General features: G+C 42.2%; 1 protein-coding gene across 1 annotated transcript in view; it reads left to right on the top strand.

The window, feature by feature from the left end:
* The window catches only part of LOC126461835 (prolactin-releasing peptide receptor-like), a 580944-nt gene that overhangs the window by 518047 nt on the left and 41598 nt on the right, over positions 1-21299 (top strand). The window contains exon 5 of the mRNA XM_050096030.1: positions 4449-4571. Coding sequence (XP_049951987.1) covers positions 4449-4571 — 123 coding nt within the window. The remainder of the gene's footprint in view (positions 1-4448; positions 4572-21299) is intronic.

Consider the following 21299-nt stretch of genomic DNA (forward strand, 5'->3'; position numbering starts at 1 on the left):
TTTTCGTTATTTATATAAATGATATAACTTCTTGTATGACGTGTAACTCTATAATATTTCTGTTTGCTGATAACACTAGCTTGGTAGTAAAGGATGTTGTGTGCAACATTGGCTCGTTTTCAAATAGTCCAGTTCATGACTTAATTTCACGGCTTGTAGAAAATAAACTAACGCCAAATCACGATAATACTCAGTTTTTACAGTCTCTAACACACAACTCAACAAATTCTGACGTTTCAATTTCACAGAATGGGCATATGATTAGTGAAACTGAACAGTTCACATTTCTATGTGTTCGGATAGATAGTAAACTGTCGTGGAAGGCCCACGTTCAGGATCTTGTTAAAAGTCTTAATGCTGCCATTTTTACTATTCGAAAGGTATCTGAAGTGAGTGAACGTTCGACACCACGAAAATTAGTGTACTTTGCTTATTTTCATTCGCACATGTCGTATGGTATTATATTTTGGGGCAACTCTTCCCATTCTTAAAAGATATTTTTGGCTCAGAAACGGCCGATTTGGGGAATAAGGGGTGTAAGTTCATGAACGAGTCTGGGTATTTTGACATTCGCCTCTCATTACATATAATCCTTACTGTCATTTCTGTTTAACGATATTAGCTTATTCCCAAGAATAAGCAGCTTTCACACAGTTAATACTCGGCAGAAATCAAACCTGCATTTGGATCAGACTTCTTTAACGCCTGTGTAGAAAGGTATGCAGTATATTGCTGCATCCATTTTCAATAAGCTACCACTCGAATTCAAAAATCTTAGCAGTAATTCACGCGCTTTCAAATCGAAACTGAAGAGTTTCCTCATGGTTCACTCCTTCTATTGTGTCGAGGAGTTCCTTGAAAAATTAAGTTGACTCTTGTTGTATTGTTGATTGCGTTTACTTAAAGTTGTGGATTGACTCTTTTCGGGTTCATAAATATTTTAATTTTATCTGTTATTACTTTTATGTTGTAATTTCATGTACTGACACGTTCCATGACCCTGGAGATTTGCTCCTCAATTTGGTCTTACGGAACTTGACGAGTAAATAAATAAAAATAAATTAACGACTTGAACGTTAGTTTTCCGCTCTGCAGGATGGTATTTTGCGATGTACCTGATCCCCAAGTGTCCGTTTTATGCAGTTCCTTTCGCAATCTTCGATCAGTATCCGGTTAAGATGAACGTACAGTGTCTGACAGCAGTAGCTACTGACGATTTCGAAAACGATTGTCATTACACAGTGTGGCAGTAGTTTCTGGTCATTTTCGGTTACGATCTTTTTGCAACCATCCCCCAACGTCGTTTTACATGGCTGCAAGTGGTACACCATTCCGTGAGACACATTGGACAGTCAGCGTTGATACACCAATAAATCGGGCGACCTGATATGTGGTGTGGTCATGCATTCATCTAAACACGGTATCGCCTTTCTAGCTAAGTGTCACGTACTCACGTGGTTCCATCTTTCTGCGTTGATTCCATAGAGCCGATTGGCACATAGAAACCACTGCACCGGCATGTCTTACGTCAACGGTGGAGGGTCGCATGACCGACGTTGCAATGCCACGCTATCTACAGCACTGCAAAGCGATGGGTGTGCTCTTTCACAGAAATGAATAATAATCTGTTCTGTGAATCTATCGTGGAGTAGGTACGAGTTAAAACAGAATTTGCATAAATGTCTGCCCGGCGCGCCATTCTAATTGCCGGAGGAAAAGTACGAAACAACCAATGTTCAAAGTGCTTTCCCTTGGTAATTTCTTGTCTTGTCTACATAATAGTTATATCAATTAATTTTTCTGATGACTAACTGTTGTTCTCGCAATAATTTAAAAAAATAATGATTTTATAATTGTTTGAATGTCGTTGACATTTTTCTTCTTGCTGAAGCAGATGGTCCTTGAGGCACCGAATAGCCTTGTCTGAATAACTTTGTCTTAAAAGCCAAATTGACGCGAAGTTTTTGAGGAATATTTTCCGAATATTTTGGTTTAAGGGACCCGCAGTCCCCGGTGGCTAGTTAGAGACAAATAAAAGTAATCAGATTTTCCAGTATTTTAGCCCGGTACCTTTCTTCATTTGCAAAAATTTCAGAAAGTAAAAAAAAGTGTATCCGTACTATCACCAAAATGTACAACACAAACCATAGCCAATGCATAAATACAAAAGTACTGTCGAGTGGTTACAGTAGTTGCAGGAGCTGCCCGGCGTAGAAATACATAAGGTATTTATCGGCTAACTCGTAGTCGTTAATCCACCTTGCTGTGTTCCACTGTTAACACAAAACTGATTCTTCTGGGAAAACAAACCCGAGCAGTACTGAATGCAAACTTGAGGGTTGAAGAGTAAAGTGGACAAAACTGTTGTCATCACTAAGTGTCGTCTGTGAATGAAACTACACTCGTGCTCATTAATTAAGGATAATGGTCATACATGGTGAAACAACGCTTTGGTGGGCTGTTGTCTGGTTGAAATCACCTCGTAGTGTGACCACGCGGTACATTTGATCTGCGGTCGTCGCACAGTGGCCTTGACAGCAGTCCACATACGCAGAAGTTAACTGGTACATGTCAGAGTACGGTGCAGCGAGTAATGTGCAGACGTTTTCAGGAGTGCTAATGGTGACTGTGTGTTGAAAATGACTCAGAGAACACATATTGATGACCCAGAACGACATTTTCACTCTGCAGCGGAGTGTGCGCTGATATGAAACTTCCTGGCAGATTAAAAGTGTGTGCCGGACCGAGACTCGAACTCGGGACCTTTGCCTTTCGCGGGCAAGTGCTCTGCCAACTGAGCTACCCAAGCATGACTCACGCCCCGTCCTCACAGCTTTACTTCTGCCAGTACCTCGAGGTACTGGCACAAGTGAAGCTGTGAGGACGGGCCGTGAAAGGCAAAGGTCCCGAGTTCGAGTCTCGGTCCAGCACACAGTTTTAATCTGCCAGGAAGTTTCACATATTGATGACGGTATGAGAGGTAGAATACTACGGCGACTAGAGGCAGGTCGTAGCACGCGCCCTCCGTGTGCCACAAAGTGTGATCTCAAGCTTATGGCAACGATTCCAGCAGACAGGAAACGTGTCCAGGCGCTACAGTACGAGACGTCCACAGTGTAATACACCACAAGAAGACTGGTAACTCACCATCAGTGCCCACAGACGGCCACGGAGTACTGCAAGTAGCCTTGCTCGCGACCTCACCGCAGCCACTGGAACAGTTGTCTCCAGACACACAGTCTATAGACGACTGAACAGGCATGGTTTATTCACCCGGAGACCTGCAAGGTGCATTCAACTGACCTCTGGTCACAGGAAAACCCGTAAAGCCTGGTGTCAAGAACACAATACATGGTCATTGGAACAGTGGTCCCAGGTTATGTTCACGGACGAGTCCAGGTATAGCCTGAACAGTGATTCTCACCGGGTTTTCATCTGACGTGAACCAGGAACCAGATACCAACCCCTTAATGTCCTTGAAAGGGACCTGTGTGGAGGTCGTGGTTTGATGGTATGGGGTGGGATTGTGATTGGTGCACGTACATCCCTGCATGTCTTTCACAGAGGAACTGTAACATGTCAGGTGTATCGTGACGTCATTTTGCACCAGTATGTCTGCCTTTTCAGGGGTGCAGTGAGTCCCACCTTCCTTCTGATGGATATTAACGCACGGCCCCACCGAGCTGCCATCGTGGAGGAGTATCTTGAAACAGAAGATATCAGGCGAATGGAGTGGCCTGCCTGTTCTGCAGACATAAATCCCATCGAGCACGTCTGGGACGCTCTCGGTCGACGTATCCCTGCACGTCTTCAAACCCCTACAACACTTCAGGAGCTCCAACAGGCACTGGTGCAAGAATGGGAGGCTATACCCCAGCAGATGCTCGACCATCTGGTCCAAAGAATGCCAACCCGTTGTGTGGCCTGTGTACGTGTGGGTGGTGATCATATCCCATATTGATGTCGGGGTACATGCGCAGGAAACAGTGGTGTTTTGTAGCACATATGTTTCGGGGCGGTTTTCTCAACTTCTCACCAATACTGATCCGTGTCGTGTGTGTTTCCTATGTGCCTATGCTATTAGCGCCAGTTTTGTGTAGTGCCACGTTGTGTGGCACCACAGTCTGCAATTATCCTTAATTTATGAGCATGAGTGTAGTTTGTCACAAAACAAGACCAACAGCAGTGACATTTACACTGCCGTACAGATATTTTAATGCAATATAAACACGAAATGAGATTGAGGTAATTAAATAAATTGCATTATTTTTAAAGAGTCGTAGATCACTTGTCCCTTATAAAGGAATACTAAGAAAATATCCCTGGGCAGCTTCCGAAATTTTGACGAAATCGTGTTGGCTCTTGCTGTATATGAACAGTCCAGTTACCATCTGCAGAAAACAAAGCAGCCTCAACAGGATAGCGACAGTTGTTTGTTCGTGTTACAGGAGCGACCGCTGCGGCCTGTACGACGCAGAGCTGGACGTGGTGGAGGAGAAGCGCGCGCACAAGTACCTGGTGCTCATGGTGAGCGCCTTCGGCTTCTGGCTGTGCCCCCTCATGGTACTGCGGTGAGTCACCTGCTGTGGACACTTATTGCCTTTTTCTCAGTGCGGCTCTACATCTGGGTTTGAGGAGACGATGAACAAAGATGTGTTCGAATGAGTATGCTAACTGTAAGTGTCCGACCCAATCCACGACGTCAGGAAGCCTTGTACAGCTACCATTTTGGATAAGAAACACTTGGATGCAGACTTTCATTCCCAGTGAATCAGTGTAAATTACTCACATCTACGATGTTTATCGACGCCGATGTACTGTTGGTCCTCATGGGGGATTGTAGGCTTTCGCGATTATTGTCCATTTCAAAGAACTACTTCTGGATGTGTGACCACCAAGTCACATGTGACTTATTGTTTGACACGATGAAGGGGCAGGGGTATCAAATGCCTATTGCTAACAATATTTGATATTAATTTTTGTTGACTGTCATCGGCTAATAGGGTGATAGCTGCAGTCGTGACAGTACGTAATAGATGGTGGCGCCTGTGGACTGTAAGCACTCCTTGTCGCAGGTCACTTCCTTCACCCTATTGCTGGTGTGGTTCAAGACTTTGTGCCGTTCCCCCTCCGTCGGATATTGTAAGCGTCAGCCATTCACAAACTCCATCCTCCGATACCTCCTGCATTACACTGCCGACATCGTCAAACACTTCACAAACTCCATCCTCCCATACTTCCTGCATTACACTGCCGACATCACCAAACACTCTCTCCCGCTATAATATGCAACCCTCCAACGATACTTGAATATCCTGATGAACTGGTACGAAAACTTCAAGAAAATCCTCATAAAAACCAAGTCGCCATTTTTGGTTGAACCACTCGATGATTCTGTTGTCTCGATTTCCACCTCAGCTCCTATAACCGACGCATTCCTCTCATTTATTTCTAGTCCATGGAATACGCTACTCATCAACATAAAACGGAAAGCCCGAATTCTAGTAAAACTACTGGCAGTACTCGACTAGGTTCAACATCCTTCTACCATTGCCCTAACCTGCAAATATTTCATCCTGATTTATGCTAATTTTGCCTGGATTTCTGCCTTTCTAAATCTGTACTAATCCCTTGAGAGACATACACTCCGTCTTACATTTACCACCAACCTATCTTCCGCGCTTCACATCCTATATTAACTAGTCTGTTGCACACATCTTCTTCTCTTTTTGGAGAAATTTCGGACCCAATGCACCAATCTGAGAACCAGTCTCAGCACGAAATATCTTATCCACTAATGACTAATACAGGACAAGCAAATAAATCGAGAGTGAAACAACAGAAAACTATTATGCCCCGATCTGGAGTATTTTCATTCCGTATTAGTTTCTCAGTTTTGCACAGCAGTTTACTTGTGGGTATGGTGGCCAATGACTCGTTTACTCGTTTAGTTCGTGACATTTTTACTGTCAACTGTTTCCTTTAAGTGACAATCTATTTGTAATTACGTTTACCATCACCATTTTTGTTGTGTGGCAAATCCAGTCATGGATGACAGACATTTTTGTGACCCATGATTAGATTTATAGCAAAACAAATATTTGCTGAATCGCTGTGAAACATTATTGCGAATATGTCGCCACTAGTTTACTATTATCTTGTTCATTATTTGTTGAAGGTCTTTGATCAGTACTTCCGATATGTTCCTTTAGGGTTCCACATCTCTAACTGGTCACCAAAACATTTACTTTCTATACTTCCAATTAAACTGCAACTGTTGTCATTAACCTACGTCATTTCTATTGCTGAAACATCGAACCTCTCCCCTCTCACGACGCATTCGACGACATACCTGACTGTAGCGTGGAAATCCCTCAATTACGCCGTGTAACATGTGATATGCTGAAGATCAGCATCCAAATCACAATCTAGAAAATACACAAGCATGTGTTTTCCACTTACACAGAGTCACCAAAAGCAAAATGAATATTAAATGGAAAGAATGGGAAATTCAGCACTACGACACCCTAAAACACATGAGAATTGTTCTATACTGCATACTATGCTTTAGAATACATTGTATGGACTTGAAAGGAAAAGTCTGCAACAGGAGCATTGCCTTACGAGGGCACAAATCGCCAGTTTCTCTTGTCAACTGTACTAAAAGTGTGTTTTTCTGTGGGAGATTGTGGAATACCGGTTTGAGGAGCATCGTCTCACAAAAGTCATGTGGACGTGGTCTTAAACGAGTAAATTCGATCACTTACTGGGTGCCTTAGAACAATCTTAGTCCAGAACATCTACCCCTTGGTTGGTAGTGCTTCTCCACCAATAAGACTCAAAGTGGCGGGAGAAACAGAACAGAAGAAGCTAAATGAAGACTCAAATCACTTGCTGTACAATTACGCAGCTGCTAGACGTCGGCTAAAGTCCAGGAAAATTTTCCATTAGGTGTCAAGCCATATGTCGAAGTGTTTCACCATGGCAAGTAAGTGCTCCTAAGGACGTTATCCTGCACTACTTGGAGAACCTTTGAAATAATAACAGGATTTTCGATGTGAAGGACAAATGTTGTCTCATGGGAGTGTGAGCAGGACATTGCACGCAACTGCGGAGCAGTCCAGGCACCGAATCACCTACTGGTATGTCAAAACATGGGCGAATCCTATTCTCTGGGAGATGTTTTACATGCCACCATTAGGGCACAAGTGCTGCAGAATTGTGGTCAAAAAAATTGTAACCTCTTTCTTCCGGAGGCGAAAAGTAAAGTGAGTAAGCAGAAGCTACACCCTACACGAAACATAAACCTTGGTATCAACATCTCGTTTCCCGCAATAACCTATCCGAATCGAGGTACAAACAGTTCACAGTGACAGAATAACACAGAAAGAACCGAGTTCGTGCACAATACTGGGTACGGCAGCGATCAAATGCACTGGAATCACGAATCTTACCATTATGCTTGGGCCTGTCAAGCCGACGACCAGTACAGCGTCTGCGACAGTGTAGCCACATCACCCTCCAACCTCCTCCGTTGTCCATGAATGTATGCGTAACACGCCTTATTTACTGGTAATACTCAACAAATGCATCCGAATCGGCGACTAATTTCACCTGCATTTCACATCCAACTTTCAGCAAATCATCAGTTGCAATTACCTGGTTTGGTGGCCCAGTCTTTCGAATTCTCTCATGTTTCTCATTGATAAAAACGCCGAAATTCGTAGTGTTCGACGCCGATGTTAATTTGTAGGTCATCGTTTAACTGGCTGCATGAGTCCAGTGGTTGGAGGAAGACATCAGCATACCACATAAACAGGACCCTCTATAGTAAACCGTTTTGGTATTCAGACTGAACCTAGGCTAGATGACAGTTTCACTTATAAATCTGTAATCAGGTAAATAATTAGCCTACAGTGTTGCAATTTTCACGTGAATAGCTTGTACTGAGCTGAAAAGACAGACGGTATTCAGTGCAAAAGATGTGGCCAAAATCTGTCACTGAATTGAAAATGCCGCAATGAAGGTTTCCCAAACGGATTCTTTCTTAGTTAAATTTTCTGCGCCCTATCTCTAGACATATTTTAAGTAAACTGCCACACGCCGCAACAAAATTAATGGATCACTCTTTCGAAACACCGTAATTATCTCCAATTCCGACAAATCAGTTTGGCTCAAGGATGACGACAACGTTCTTCTGTGCAGTGAGGTGACAGAAGTAAAGAGGGACATCCTAATGTCGTGTCGGACTTCCTTTTCCCCGGCTTAGTGGAGTATCTCTACAAGGCATAGACTCAACACGTCGTTCAACGTCCCTTGCAGCCATGCTGCCTCTATAGACGTCCATAAATGCGAGAATGTTGCTGGTGTAGGATTTTGTACACGAACTGGCCTCTCGATTACGCCCCACAAATGTTTGATGAGATTCATGTCGGACGGTCTGGGTGGACACATCATTCGTTCGACTTATTTGGAATGTTCTTCAAACCAATCGCGAGCAACTGTGGCCCAGTGACATGGTACATAGTCATCAATAAAATTTCCATCCCTTTTTAGGAATATGATGTCCATATATGGCTCACAATGGTCTCCAAGTAACCGAACATGTTCATTTCCTGTGAATGATCAGTTTTATAGAAACACAGCCCACACCGCTAAAGAGCCAGCAATAGCTTGCACATTCCCTTGTTGACGACTTCTTCGCATCGCTTCATGGGGTCTGCACCATACTCCAACCCTACCATCAGCTCTTACCAACTGTCCAGTTGCCTAGAGTACAACCGAAGTGGTCGCGAGTCCAGTAGAGGCATTGCGGTCTTCTGCGCCCAGAGGCCATTAACACCAAATTTCGTCGCACTTTCCTAACGGATACGTTCGTCATATGTCCCTTACTGCTTTCTGCAGACATTCCACGCAATGTTCTTTATTTCTGCAGACATTCCACGCAATGTTCCTTGTTAGTTAACAGTGACAGTTCTACTCAAAGACCGCTACTCTCTGCCGTTAAGTGAAGGTCGTCTTCCACCGTATTGTCCGTGGTGAGAGGTAATGCCTGAAATTTGGTACTTTCGGCCACTCTTGACACTGTGGATCTCGGAATATTGAATTCCCTAACCGTTTCCGGAATGGAATGTCCCACGTGTCTAACTCTAACTACCATTCCGGGTTTAGAGTCTATTAATTCCGGTCGTGAGATCTTAATAACATCGGAAACCTTCTCACATGAATAACCTGAGTACAAACATAGCTCCATCAATTTACTGCCCTTTTATACCTTGTGTACGCGATTGTACCGTCGTCTGCATATGTGCACCTCGCTATCCTGAGGCTTCTATTATACCAGTGTCATGCTGCATTCATGTGAACTGTAAGGTGGGTTACTGATGTCACATTGTCACCAAACTTTGCTATAATTCTATCAAAGTCTACTCGCACCTGTCACACGATGAGAATGTCGTCACACACCTTCTTACCCACATTTCACACTTTCGACGCCTCAGCGATGGAGGTCGGAACCGTCCAGCGTTAAAATCACGCTGTTTCCTTACGGTAGCCGAGGAAAACGTTTCAGACATAGCCCTGCTCAGTAGCAATACGGAAAGGTCTCAGCGGGTGCCATAAAGGGCGTCAACGAAACCATGTCTTCCATTATGGTGGCTGATTCCCACACATTTGGCGGTCGGAAACGAGAGTTTACAATGTGATAAAGCAACGGGGCGATTTCTTGACAACTTTCGACACTGTGTCGTTTTAACCCTGCTCTCAGAGTATCGTAGACCTACAACCACACTGAACATCATCTGACCCCTTTGGAGTGTAGTGTGGCTGCAGTTTTTGCTCCGGTATACGTTACGGAACCACTAGGGGCGAAAGCTATTCGACGAAATCTGAACGTGATCTGAAGCAGCAATACGTTGTTTTGCATTTTCATTACTTTCTTTTTTGAGTACCATGGTGTGCTCACGGTGAGGTGCAACATTATGACGTGCGTGATGAATAAAACGGCAAAGAGTCCCTCTAAGTCACCTCCCCCTCACCCCAAACTTTCACTGCAGCCAAGGTCCCGCTCACACACCCCCCTTGAGCCCGTTACATACTCGTATGTACCTCCCTCAAACTTCAACAAATATTGGGCCTTGCGGCCCCTCTAGCACCTGGAGGCTGGCAAACACCATCTGAGGGATGTCGAAGGTGTTGCCTAAGAGTCAGGTAGTAGAGCAGCGATTATGTTGAATGTGTGACGAGGTTTCTGACAGGTATATCTGCTTCTTGCTGATTTAAGTTGAGTGGGTGTTACCGAGAGTGTTGCCAACTGTTGGGTCTTAGAAGGGCGCTTTCACGCACATTTTATTGTTTAACGCCATTCCATACTCTCGCCAAAGGAGGGAGCAAAAACGGAGGGATGAAGAACCATGTGAAACCTTTGCTATATCGGATCACGTACAGATTTCGTCGAATGGTTTTTTACAGCCTCTAGGTGTTCCAAGCTGTATAGCAGCGCCAAAACTGAGATTGCGCTACACTCCAGTGACGTCAGATCACGTTAAGTGGGTGTGCATTCCTATGATGCCCTTAGATCAGGGTTGAAACGCCCAGGGTTGCTAGCAGTGTCGAAAGTCATCAAGAACGTCGTCCCATTTCTCATCACACTGCGAATTGTCGCCTCCGACCGTGAAATGTGTGGGAAATCAACGCCCCAAGGAAAGGGGTGGTTACATTGACACCAGAAATGCCACCCTCTGAGTGCAAGTGTCAACACCTTCGTATTTGAAGCGTCAACGAGCCCAAGGGTGGCGTCGTAGGTCGCGACGTGTTTACATCGTTACAGAGGAAGGTTTTAGGCAACTTTGACTGAAATTTCTAACTTCTGCGTCAGAATAGGAGGCAGTTATGGTGTTTCGGAAAGGTGAAGCCTGTACATTCTTGTGCAATGATCGCATGTTTATTGATAATGAATAATTAAGCGACTTGACTTGTGATATACTGATAACGAATGGAGCGTAGGAGATTAAATGAGCAGAAAATAATTGTATTGTTGTACCTAAATTAAAATGTGATTTTTCTTGAATAAATAATCAAAGGCATAAATTGCACTTTGTATCTTATCATTCCGTTTCTCTACTAAAATTTTTAAGCCAAATTTGCAGCTTAAGCAATAGTGTGGCCTGCTACAGCACAAAGTAAGATAGTTCCGTTGCTGACGATTTATACGGTTTATAGATGAGAGAAACAAAATGAAAGTCAGTCATAATGCCAGTGATGTTGTTATGAGAACAGGAACGTGAAAACAATCCTAAATTTGAACTTCACTTCACCAGTTTAGGAACATATCGATAGGTAGTTCCTGAAAGTTACTGGTTGTCTCGTACCATAACAGTCGCCGCTGTTGACTAATGATGTAAAAAAAATGGTTCAAATGGCTCTGAGCACTATGGGACTTAACATCTGTGGTCATCAGTCCCCTAGAACTTAGAACTACTTAAACCTAACTAACCTAAGGATATCACACACATCCATGCGCGAGGCAGGATTCGAACCTGCGACCGTAGCAGTCGCGCGGTTCCGGACTGAGCGCCTAGACTAATGGTGTAGAAGAGATTGAGTTTCTGATTCTGTGTAAAGAGCGTCCAAGTTGGGTCATGTTGTACTTACATCAAATCTCTTGTCCAAAGAGTTCAGTGTATGAAACTTTGTCTCAGTTTTCGTTACATGATAGGAAGGTGTGGATTTCATGGATTCGTTAATCGTATAAATTTTTGAAATGAAGTTCTTGTTCTTAAATGAAGGTCACTAAATTAGTTTTGGAATTAGGAAAGTAACGGCTCCTGTCAACTACAAAAATGTGTTCATGAATTACGGTTAAATTAATAAATATCTTGTTGTTGTTGTTGTTTGTTGTTGTGGTCTTCAGTCCTGAGACTGGTTTGATGCTACTCTATCCTGTGCAAGCTTTTTCATCTCCCAGTACCTACTGCAACCTACATCCTTCTGAATCTGCTTAGTATATTCATCTCTTGGTCTCCCTCTACGATTTTTACCCTCCACGCTGCCCTCCAATACTAATCTGGTGATCCCTTGATGCCTCAGAACATGTCTTACCAACCGATCCCTTCTTCAGGTCAAGTTGTGCCACAAACTTCTCTTCTCCCCAATCCTATTCATTACTTCCTCATTAGTTATGTGATCTACCCATCTAATCTTCAGCATTCTTCTGTAGCACCACATTTCGAAAGCTTCTATTCTCTTCTTGTCCAAACTATTTATCGTCCATGTTTCACTTCCATACATGGCTACACTCCATACGAATACTTTCAGAAATGACTTCCTGACACTTAAATCAATACTGGATGTTAACAAATTTCTCTTCTTCAGAAACGCTTTTCTTGCCATTGCCAGCCTACATTTTATATCCTCTCTACTTCGACCATGATCAGTTATTTTGCTCCCCAAATAGCAAAACTGCTTTACTACTTTAAGTGCCTCATTTCCTAATCTAATTCCCTCAGCATCACCCGACTTATTTAGACTACATTCCATTATCCTTGTTTTGCTTTTGTTATGTTCATCTTATATCCTCCTTTCAAGACACTGTCCATTCCATTCAACTGCTCTTCCAAGTCCTTTGCTGCCTCTGACAGAATTACAATGTCATCGGCGAACCTCAAAGTTTTTATTTCTTCTCCATGGGTTTTAATACCTACTCCGAATTTTTCTTTTGTTTCCTTTACTGCTTGCTCAATATACAGATTGAACAACATCGGGGAGAGGCTACAACCCTGTCTTACTCCCTTCCCAACCACAGCTTCCCTTTCATGTCCCTCGACTCTTATAACTGCCATCTGGTTTCTGTACAAATTGTAAATAGCCTTTCGCTCCCTGTATTTTACCCCTGCCACCTTTAGAATTTGAAAGAGAGTATTCCAGTCAACATTGTCAAAAGCTTTCTCTAAGTCTACAAATGCTAGAAACGTAGGTTTGCCTTTCCTTAATCTTTCTTCTAAGATAAGTCGTAAGGACAGTATTGCCTCATGTGTTCCAGTGTTTCTACGGAATCCAAACTGATCTTCCCCGAGGTTGGCTTCTACTAGTTTTTCCATTCGTCTGTAAGGAATTCGTGTTAATATTTTGCAGCTGTGACTTATTAAACTGATAGTTCGGTAATTTTCACATCTGTCAACACCTGCTTTCTTTGGGATTGGAATTATTATATTCTTCTTGAAGTCTGAGGGTATTTCGCCTGTTTTATACATCTTGCTCACCAGATGGTAGAGTTTTGTCAGGACTGGCTCTCCCAAGGCCGTCAGTAGTTCCAATGGAATGTTGTCTACTCCGGGGGCCTTGTTTCGATTCAGGTCTTTCAGTGCTCTGTCAAATTCTTCACGCAGTATCATATCTCCCATTTCATCTTCATCTACATCCTCTTCCATTTCCATAATATTGTCCTCAAATACATCGCCCTTGTATAGACCCTCTATATACTCCTTCCACATTTCTGCTTTCCCTTCTTTGCTTAGAACTGGGTTTCCATCTGAGCTCTTCATATTCATACAAGTCGTTCTCTTATCTCCAAAGGTCTCTTTAATTTTCCTGTAGGCAGTATCTATCTTACCCCTAGTGAGATAGGCCTCTACATCCTTACATTTGTCCTCTAGCCATCCCTGCTTAGCCATTTTGCACTTTCTTGTCGATCTCATTTTTGAGACGTTTGTATTCCTTTTTGCCTGCTTCATTTACTGCATTTTTATATATTCTCCTTTCATCAATTAAATTCAATATTTCTTCTGTTACCCAAGGATTTCTACTAGCCCTCGTCTTTTTACCTACTTGATCCTCTGCTGCCTTCGCTACTTCTTCCCTAGAAGCTACCTATTCTTCTTCTACTGTATTTCTTTCCCCCATTCCTGTCAATTGTTCCCTTATGCTCTCCCTGAAGCTGTGTACAACCGCTGGTTCTTTCAGTTTATCCATGTCCCATCTCCTTAAACTCCCACCTTTTTGCAGTTTCTTCAGTTTTAATCTACAGGTGATAACCAATAGATTGTGGTCAGAGTCCACATCTGCTCCTGGAAATGTCTTACAATTTAAAACCTGGTTCCTAAATCTCTGTCTTACCATTATATAATCTATCTGATAGCTTTTAGTATCTCCAGGGTTCTTCCATGTATACAACCTTCTTTCATGATTCTTAAACCAAGTGTTAGTTATGATTGTGTTGTGCTCTGTGCAAAATTCTACCAGGCGGCTTCCTCTTTCATTTCTTAGCCCCAATCCATATTCACCTACTATGTTTCCTTCTCTCCCTTTTCCTACACTCGAATTCCAGTCACCCATGACTATTAAATTTTCGTCTCCCTTCACAATCTGAATAATTTCTTTTATTTCATCATACATTTCTTCAATTTCTTCGTCATCTGCAGAGCCAGTTGCCATATAAACTTGTACTACTGTAGTAGGTGTGGGCTTCGTATCTATCTTGGCCACAATAATGCGTTCACTATGCTGTTTGTAGTAGCTTACCCGCATTCCTATTTTTTTATTCATTATTAAACCTACTCCTGCATTACCCCTATTTGATTTTGTGTTTATAACCCTGTAGTCACCTGACCAGAAGTCTTGTTCCTCCTGCCACCGAACTTCACTAATTCCCACTATAACTAACTTCAACCTATCCATTTCCCTTTTTAAATTTTCTAACCTACCTGCCCGATTAAGGGATCTGACATTCCACGCTCTGATCCGTAGAACGCCAGTTTTCTTTCTCCTGATAACAACATCCTCTTGAGTAGTCCCCGCCCGGAGATCCGAATGGGGGACTATTTTACCTCCGGAATATTTTACCCAAGAGGACGCCATCATCATTTAATCATACAGTAAAGCTGCATGTCCTCGGGAAAAATTATGGCTGTAGTTTCCCCTTGCTTTCAGCCGTTCGCAGTACCAGCACAGCCAGGCCGTTTTGGTTATTGTTACAAGGCCAGATCAGTCAATCATCCAGACTGTTGCCCTTGCAACCACTGAAAAGGCTGCTGCCCCTCTTCAGGAACCACACGTTTGTCTGGCCTCTGAACAGATACCCCTCCGTTGTGGTTGCATCTACGGTACGGCTATCTGTATCGTTGAGGCACGCAAGCCTCCCCACCAACGGCAAGGTCCATGGTTCATGGTGGGGAATAAATATCTTACTGGTACAAAAGTGAATATGGTCAATTGATCTTATCTTTATCGTTCAGTAAACAGTCAGGAGGTACCTAAGCCGTGAACATGGATAACACCTTGTTTAAACCTTTCTACTCAACAAATAACATTTCTGCCTTTTTCTTCCGACGCCGGCCGGGGTGGCCGTTCGGTTCTAGGCGCTACAGTCTGGAACTGCGCGGCCGCTTCGGTCGCAGGTTCGAATCCTGCCTCGGGTATGGATGTGTGTGCTGTCCTTAGGTTAGTTAGGTTTAAGTGGTTCTGAGTTCTAGGGGACTTATGACCTCAGAAGTTAAGTCCCATAGTGCTCAGAGCCATTTGAACCATTTTTCTTCCTACTTGTTTTGAAGCAACATGTCGATATCCGTATTCAGGCGGAGGTCAATGGATTTCAAATGCAGACAAAGCCGCTCTTGTAATTGATGACGCACACCACTGAAATCTTTCAATCTGAAATTTTATTGCGCAATTGTTTCACGTAGATTTGGTCCTACTGTTTAATTTAGCTTCCATTGTGTCATTTAATGGCTATCGGTGATATAACTGTAAAAATGTACAATCTGAGGAAAGAATTCACTTAAACTCTCTTTTGTTGTACAGACAGTATCACTTAGTATGGTCGAAAGGCATTAAGAATGACTGGTTTCAGAAAATTATCTAATAATATAAGAAACTAAGTTTTTTTGCGGGTCATAGCGGAACGTAATATTTTCTCTACAACGTCAGGAGAAACAAGGTGTTCGATAAATTCAACTAAATGTTGTTACAAATTTCGGTATGTACTGCACCTGATACCTGTAATTTGTAGAACAGAATCAACATTATTGGTCTTTATTAGGATTGCCCAAAGTGCAATAATGGCTTTTCCATGCCTGTTTGTGGGTAGTTGCAAATGTATATAATATCACAGCGTCACTGTAGACAGTATTAAACCGTATTTATCAAAATAAATAGAAACTGGAAATGAGATAAGATCATTTTGCAAATTACTGCATTGACACAATAATGTCAAGAAGAAACGGGACCTATTGTAGCTAAGTGGAGAAGCACTATGAAAACTCGTTGATTTCTATATTTTCATCAAACAAAGTGTTTGAATATGATTAGAATCAACCGAAATATGATAAGTTTGTGGTTATTACTAATATTAGCAATGATTTGCCTGTGTGAGATTCTCTTAAAAGTATCAGGTGCACAACGACACTGCACTTCGTATTATCAAGTTAATTCCCCACATCAAAACGATATTTCAAGATATATCTCTCTCTCTCTCTCTCTATTCGTTTAGTCGGTTCCGACTCTTCGTGACCCCATGAACCAAATCACGCCACTTTTTCCTGTCTTGCACTTTCTCCCGTAGACCTTCCAGGTTGGAACACATTGCTTCTGTGATGCCATCGATCCATCTCATCCTCTGACGTCCTCTTCTTCTAGTTCCTTCAATCTTCCCCAGCATTAATGTTTTTTCCAGCGAGGCATGCCTTCGCATTGTGTGTCCAAAGTAGGTCAGCTTTTGTTTTAAGATTAGACCTTCCAGGGAGAAATCTGGTTTAATTTGCTCCAAAATTGATCTGTTGGTTCTCTTTGCACTCCATGGAACTCTAAGAAGTTTCCTCCAACACCACAATTCGAAGGAGTCAATTCTTCGCCGTTCAGCCTTTCTAATGGTCCAGGTCTCACATCCATACATCACAACTGGAAAGACCATAGCCCTCACAATACGGATCTTTGTTGCTAGTGTTATATCTCTGGACCTTATAACCTTGTCAAGGTTTGACATCGCCTGTCTACCGAGCAACAGGCGTCTCCGGATTTCATGGCTGCAGTCACCGTCAGCAGAGATCTGGGAACCGAGATAACTGAATGTGGTCACTACTTCCATGGTTTCTCCTGCTATATCCCACGAATTGGTAGGTGTAGTTGCCATAATTTTCGTTTTCTTCACATTCAGCATAAGACCAGCCTTTTCACTTTCGTCTTTCACCTTCAGTAAGAGTGTTCTCAAATCTTCTTCACTTTCTGCCAATAGGATCGTATCATCCGCGTACCTGAGGTTGTTTACATTTATTCCAGCTATTTTAATTCCTGTTTCTCCTTCATCTAGCCTTGCATTCCTCATGACATGTTCTGCATACAGATTGAATAAGTACGGTGACAGTATGCAGCCTTGCCGGACCCCTTTCTGAATCCTTATCCATTTCGTTGTTCCATACATAGTTCTCACCGTGGCTTCTTGGTCAAGGTATAAACTCCGTATCAGATGAATGAGGTGATCTGGTACACCCATGTTTTTCAGTACATTCCATAATTTGTTGTGATCGACGCAGTCAAAGGCTTTGGCGTAGTCAATAAAGCAGAGGTACACATCTTTCTGGAATTCTCTCGCTTTTTCCATAATCCACCGAATGTTAGCAATTTGATCTCTAGTTCCTCTTCCTTTCCTAAATCCAGCTTGTTCTTCTGGCAGCTCTCGATCTAGATATTGGCGAAGTCTATTTTGTAAGATTTTCAACATAACTTTGCTAGCATGTGAAATAAGTGCGATTGTTCGATAATCTGAGCATTCTTTAGAACTTTTCTTCTTTGGAATGGGGATGAATACTGATCTTTTCCAGTCTTCTGGCCACTGCTGCGTGATCCATATTTTTTGACATATTGAGTGCAGCACTTTCACTGCATCCTTTCCAGTGACTTTAAACAATTCTGCTGGTATTTCATCATGTCCACTAGTTTTGTTATCAGCCATATTTTCAAGGGCCCACTGGATTTCGCTCTCCAAAATATCTGGCTCTAGTTCTAAATTAACATTAACATCAGCAGTAGGAGCCCTGTCATGATGCAGTTCTCTCTTGTATAGGTCTTCTACATATTCTGCCCATCTTTCCTTAACATCCTCCGCTTCACTCAGATCTTTCCCGTTTCTATCTTTTATCATTCCAATTTTTGCCTGGAATTTTCCTTTAATTTCTCTAATTTTCTTATAAAGATCTCTTGTCTTCCCCATTACGTTACTATCTTCAACTTCCTTGCACTGTTCATTAAAGAATATATTTTTATCTCTTCTAGCTAATTTCTGAAAATCTTTATTTAATTCAAACATAGCTGATCTATCTCCCTTGATTTTTGCTTTCCTTCGTTCTTCTGCAACTTGCAGTGCCTCAACTGATAGCCATCTAGCCTTCTTACTGTTCCTTTTCTTGGGAATGTGTTTCTCTGCTGCCTCCTTGACAGTATTAGCTACTTCTGTCCACATCTCTTGCGAGCTTTTGTCCTCCAGCTGTAATACATTAAATCTGTTTTGTACCTCTGCAGCATAGTCGGAGGGTATAGAGTTAAGGTCGTATCTGCAAGTTGGGATACTTTTTGGTACATTCTGAAGTTTCATCCGAAATTTTGCAATCAGGAGCTCATGATCTGATCCGCAGTCAGCACCAGGTCTTGTTGTAGCTGACTGAACCGCGCTCTTCCACCTCTGATTACAAAGTATGTAATCAATTTGGTTCCGGTGTTGGCCATCTGGCGAAGTCCAGGTATATAGGCGTCGTTTTGGTAGTTGAAACAGTGTATTAGTAATTATCAATGAATTTTCTTGGCAGAATTCTAGGAGTCTCTGTCCAGCTTCATTTGTTGTACCAAGACCATATTTCCCTGTTATACCTTCTACAGCTTCATTTCCCACTTTTGCATTCCAATCTCCAACTATGAAGACGATATCCTTTTTTGGTGTTGACAGTAGTAATTCTTGTAAATCTCCATAGAACTGGTCAATAATTTCCTTTTCAGCATCGGTTGTTGGTGCATAAACTTGAATTACTGTGATGTTGAGGGGCTGACCTTGAAGTCTGATGGACATCATTCTATCATTTTTATATTTGCATCCCATCACAGCTTTTCTCACTTTATCACTAACTATGAAGGCTACTCCATTACTTCTGTTGTTATTGTGCCCAGAATAATACACCATATGGCCATCCGAAGCAAATTCTCCCATGCCAGTCCACCTCATTTCACTTATTCCCAATATGTCGATGTTAATTTTCTCCATTTCTCTTTTCACTATGTCTAGTTTTCCTTGATACATGGATCTTACATTCCATGTTCCTATGCAGTGCTTCTCTTTGCACCATCTTACTCTTCGTGAAGCTCCTCTCAACCTGGTTCCCCCCGGAGATCCGATCGGGGAACTTGAAACTCCGGAACATTTTGAGCTGAGCGAAGCCATGGGGTTTTCTTGGGATAGTTCAGTGGTGGTTTCCCGTTGCCTTCCACTGTCCTCCAACTCCTATCTGCTCACCGACTCAGTTTCCCGCTGGGGTTGGTTACCCAACCTTCCGCTGAGTTGCTCGGCTTAACAGGGGCACCACGTGTAGGTAGGAAGTTGGAGAATTGAGGTGACAGAGGCTGTGAGAACTCTCTTGCTGAGTTCTTGTAATCGCATATCACCCCCATTTTATGCCAGAGTCTCATGATGTCTGCAGAGACCCCCCCAGGTCATTTCCTGGGCCCTTCAAGATATATGTCGGCTCTCAAAAAGGTACTTCAGTAACACAGAAATTGAAATGTTAGCTTGGACTTGCATAGTGTTCAAAGAAAGGGAAAGCGAATCACACAACGCTTACAAGTAATGTTCAAAGAAAGGAATGGTGACTCACATAACACTGACAACGGAGTGTCCTATGTGTCTAGCTCCAACTATCATTCTGCGTTCAGAGTCTGTTACTCTCGTCGTGTGCCCAAAATCACGTTGGAAATATTTTCATATGAGTCACCGGAGCACAAATGACAGCTCCGCCAATGCACTGCCATTTATTTCTCGTGTACGCAATACTAACGCCATCTGTGTATGTGCATATCGCTACCACATTACTTTCGTCACCTCAGTGTCTGCTGCACCATTAGAAATATCGAAGACAGTGTCCCGACTGACTGACTCACTCATCGTCGCCCTGCCCAAACCTCAAACGACAGAGACATGACATTTGCAGAAGGTGTTGAACTTACATCATAGGCGTCGTTTAAGAAGGGATTTTTCGAAATGCTGTTCCTAAGGAGGTGAAATAGGAAATGAGATATTTCATGAAAATATTTCATTATGAAAACATTTTTAAAACGAAACGTATGAAAATTTTTATTTGGCTTCTCTGTTAGAAATAAAAAATACCCTTTTCACTGCTTTCGGAAGTTCAACCCCTGAGAGGATGAAATAGAGTGTGAAGACTTTTATGAAAATATTTCATTGCGAAAGCATTGTTAAAGATAAATCTATGTAAATTTTCGTTTGGCTTCTCGGTTGGAAATGAAAAAATATGTGTCTCACTGTTTTTGGAAAATCATCTCCTAAGGGGGCGAAATATGAGTAGACTGATTCACTGACTGATCATCACCCAGCCCAGACCGCTAAGGACAGAAACTTGAAATAGGAAAGGGTGTGGATTTTATAGTGTAGGAATCGTCCGAAAAAGTTTTGTCCGAGATTTGACTCTTAAGGGGTGAAAAAGGGGATGAAGGGCTTTTTGAAACACGTCACTATTTCGACAATATTGCAGCTGGAATTACGAAATCTGGTATTTGATCTCTCAGTCAGAAATTAAAGAATACGTGTTTTACAAATTTTGTAAAATCAGTCTCTAAGTGGGTAATACAGTGGATCAAAACTTTTTTAAAATAAATCGTTACTAAAGAGCTACTACAGCTTTTTTAAAGCTACATCTATGTAAATTGATATTTGACTCCTCGGTTAGAAAAAAAAAATGCGTGTTTCAGTGTTCTTGAAATTTGAACCCATAAGGGGGTTAAATAGAGGATGGAAATTTTTAAGAAAAATCTTAAAATTAAATCTATGAAAACTGATATTTCACTTCTTCGTTAGATACAAACATATATTTGTTACAGTATGAAAGTATCTATGAAATTGTTTCCACAGAAATGAAGAGACATGATTAATAAATATTTTGGACTCCAGCTACCACAACTGCGTTTTTTTCAGAATTATATTCTGGAAAGATCATGGTTTTATGGCCCTAATAGCGTAGAAGGTATAGAAGGTGTTGCAATTTGTGAACCGCATAAAAATTCGATTAAATAAAAACAAAAATCTATGCAGG

This window comes from Schistocerca serialis, chromosome 1 (assembly GCF_023864345.2).
Source record: "Schistocerca serialis cubense isolate TAMUIC-IGC-003099 chromosome 1, iqSchSeri2.2, whole genome shotgun sequence".
In the NCBI taxonomy this organism is placed as follows: Eukaryota; Metazoa; Arthropoda; class Insecta; order Orthoptera; family Acrididae; genus Schistocerca; species Schistocerca serialis.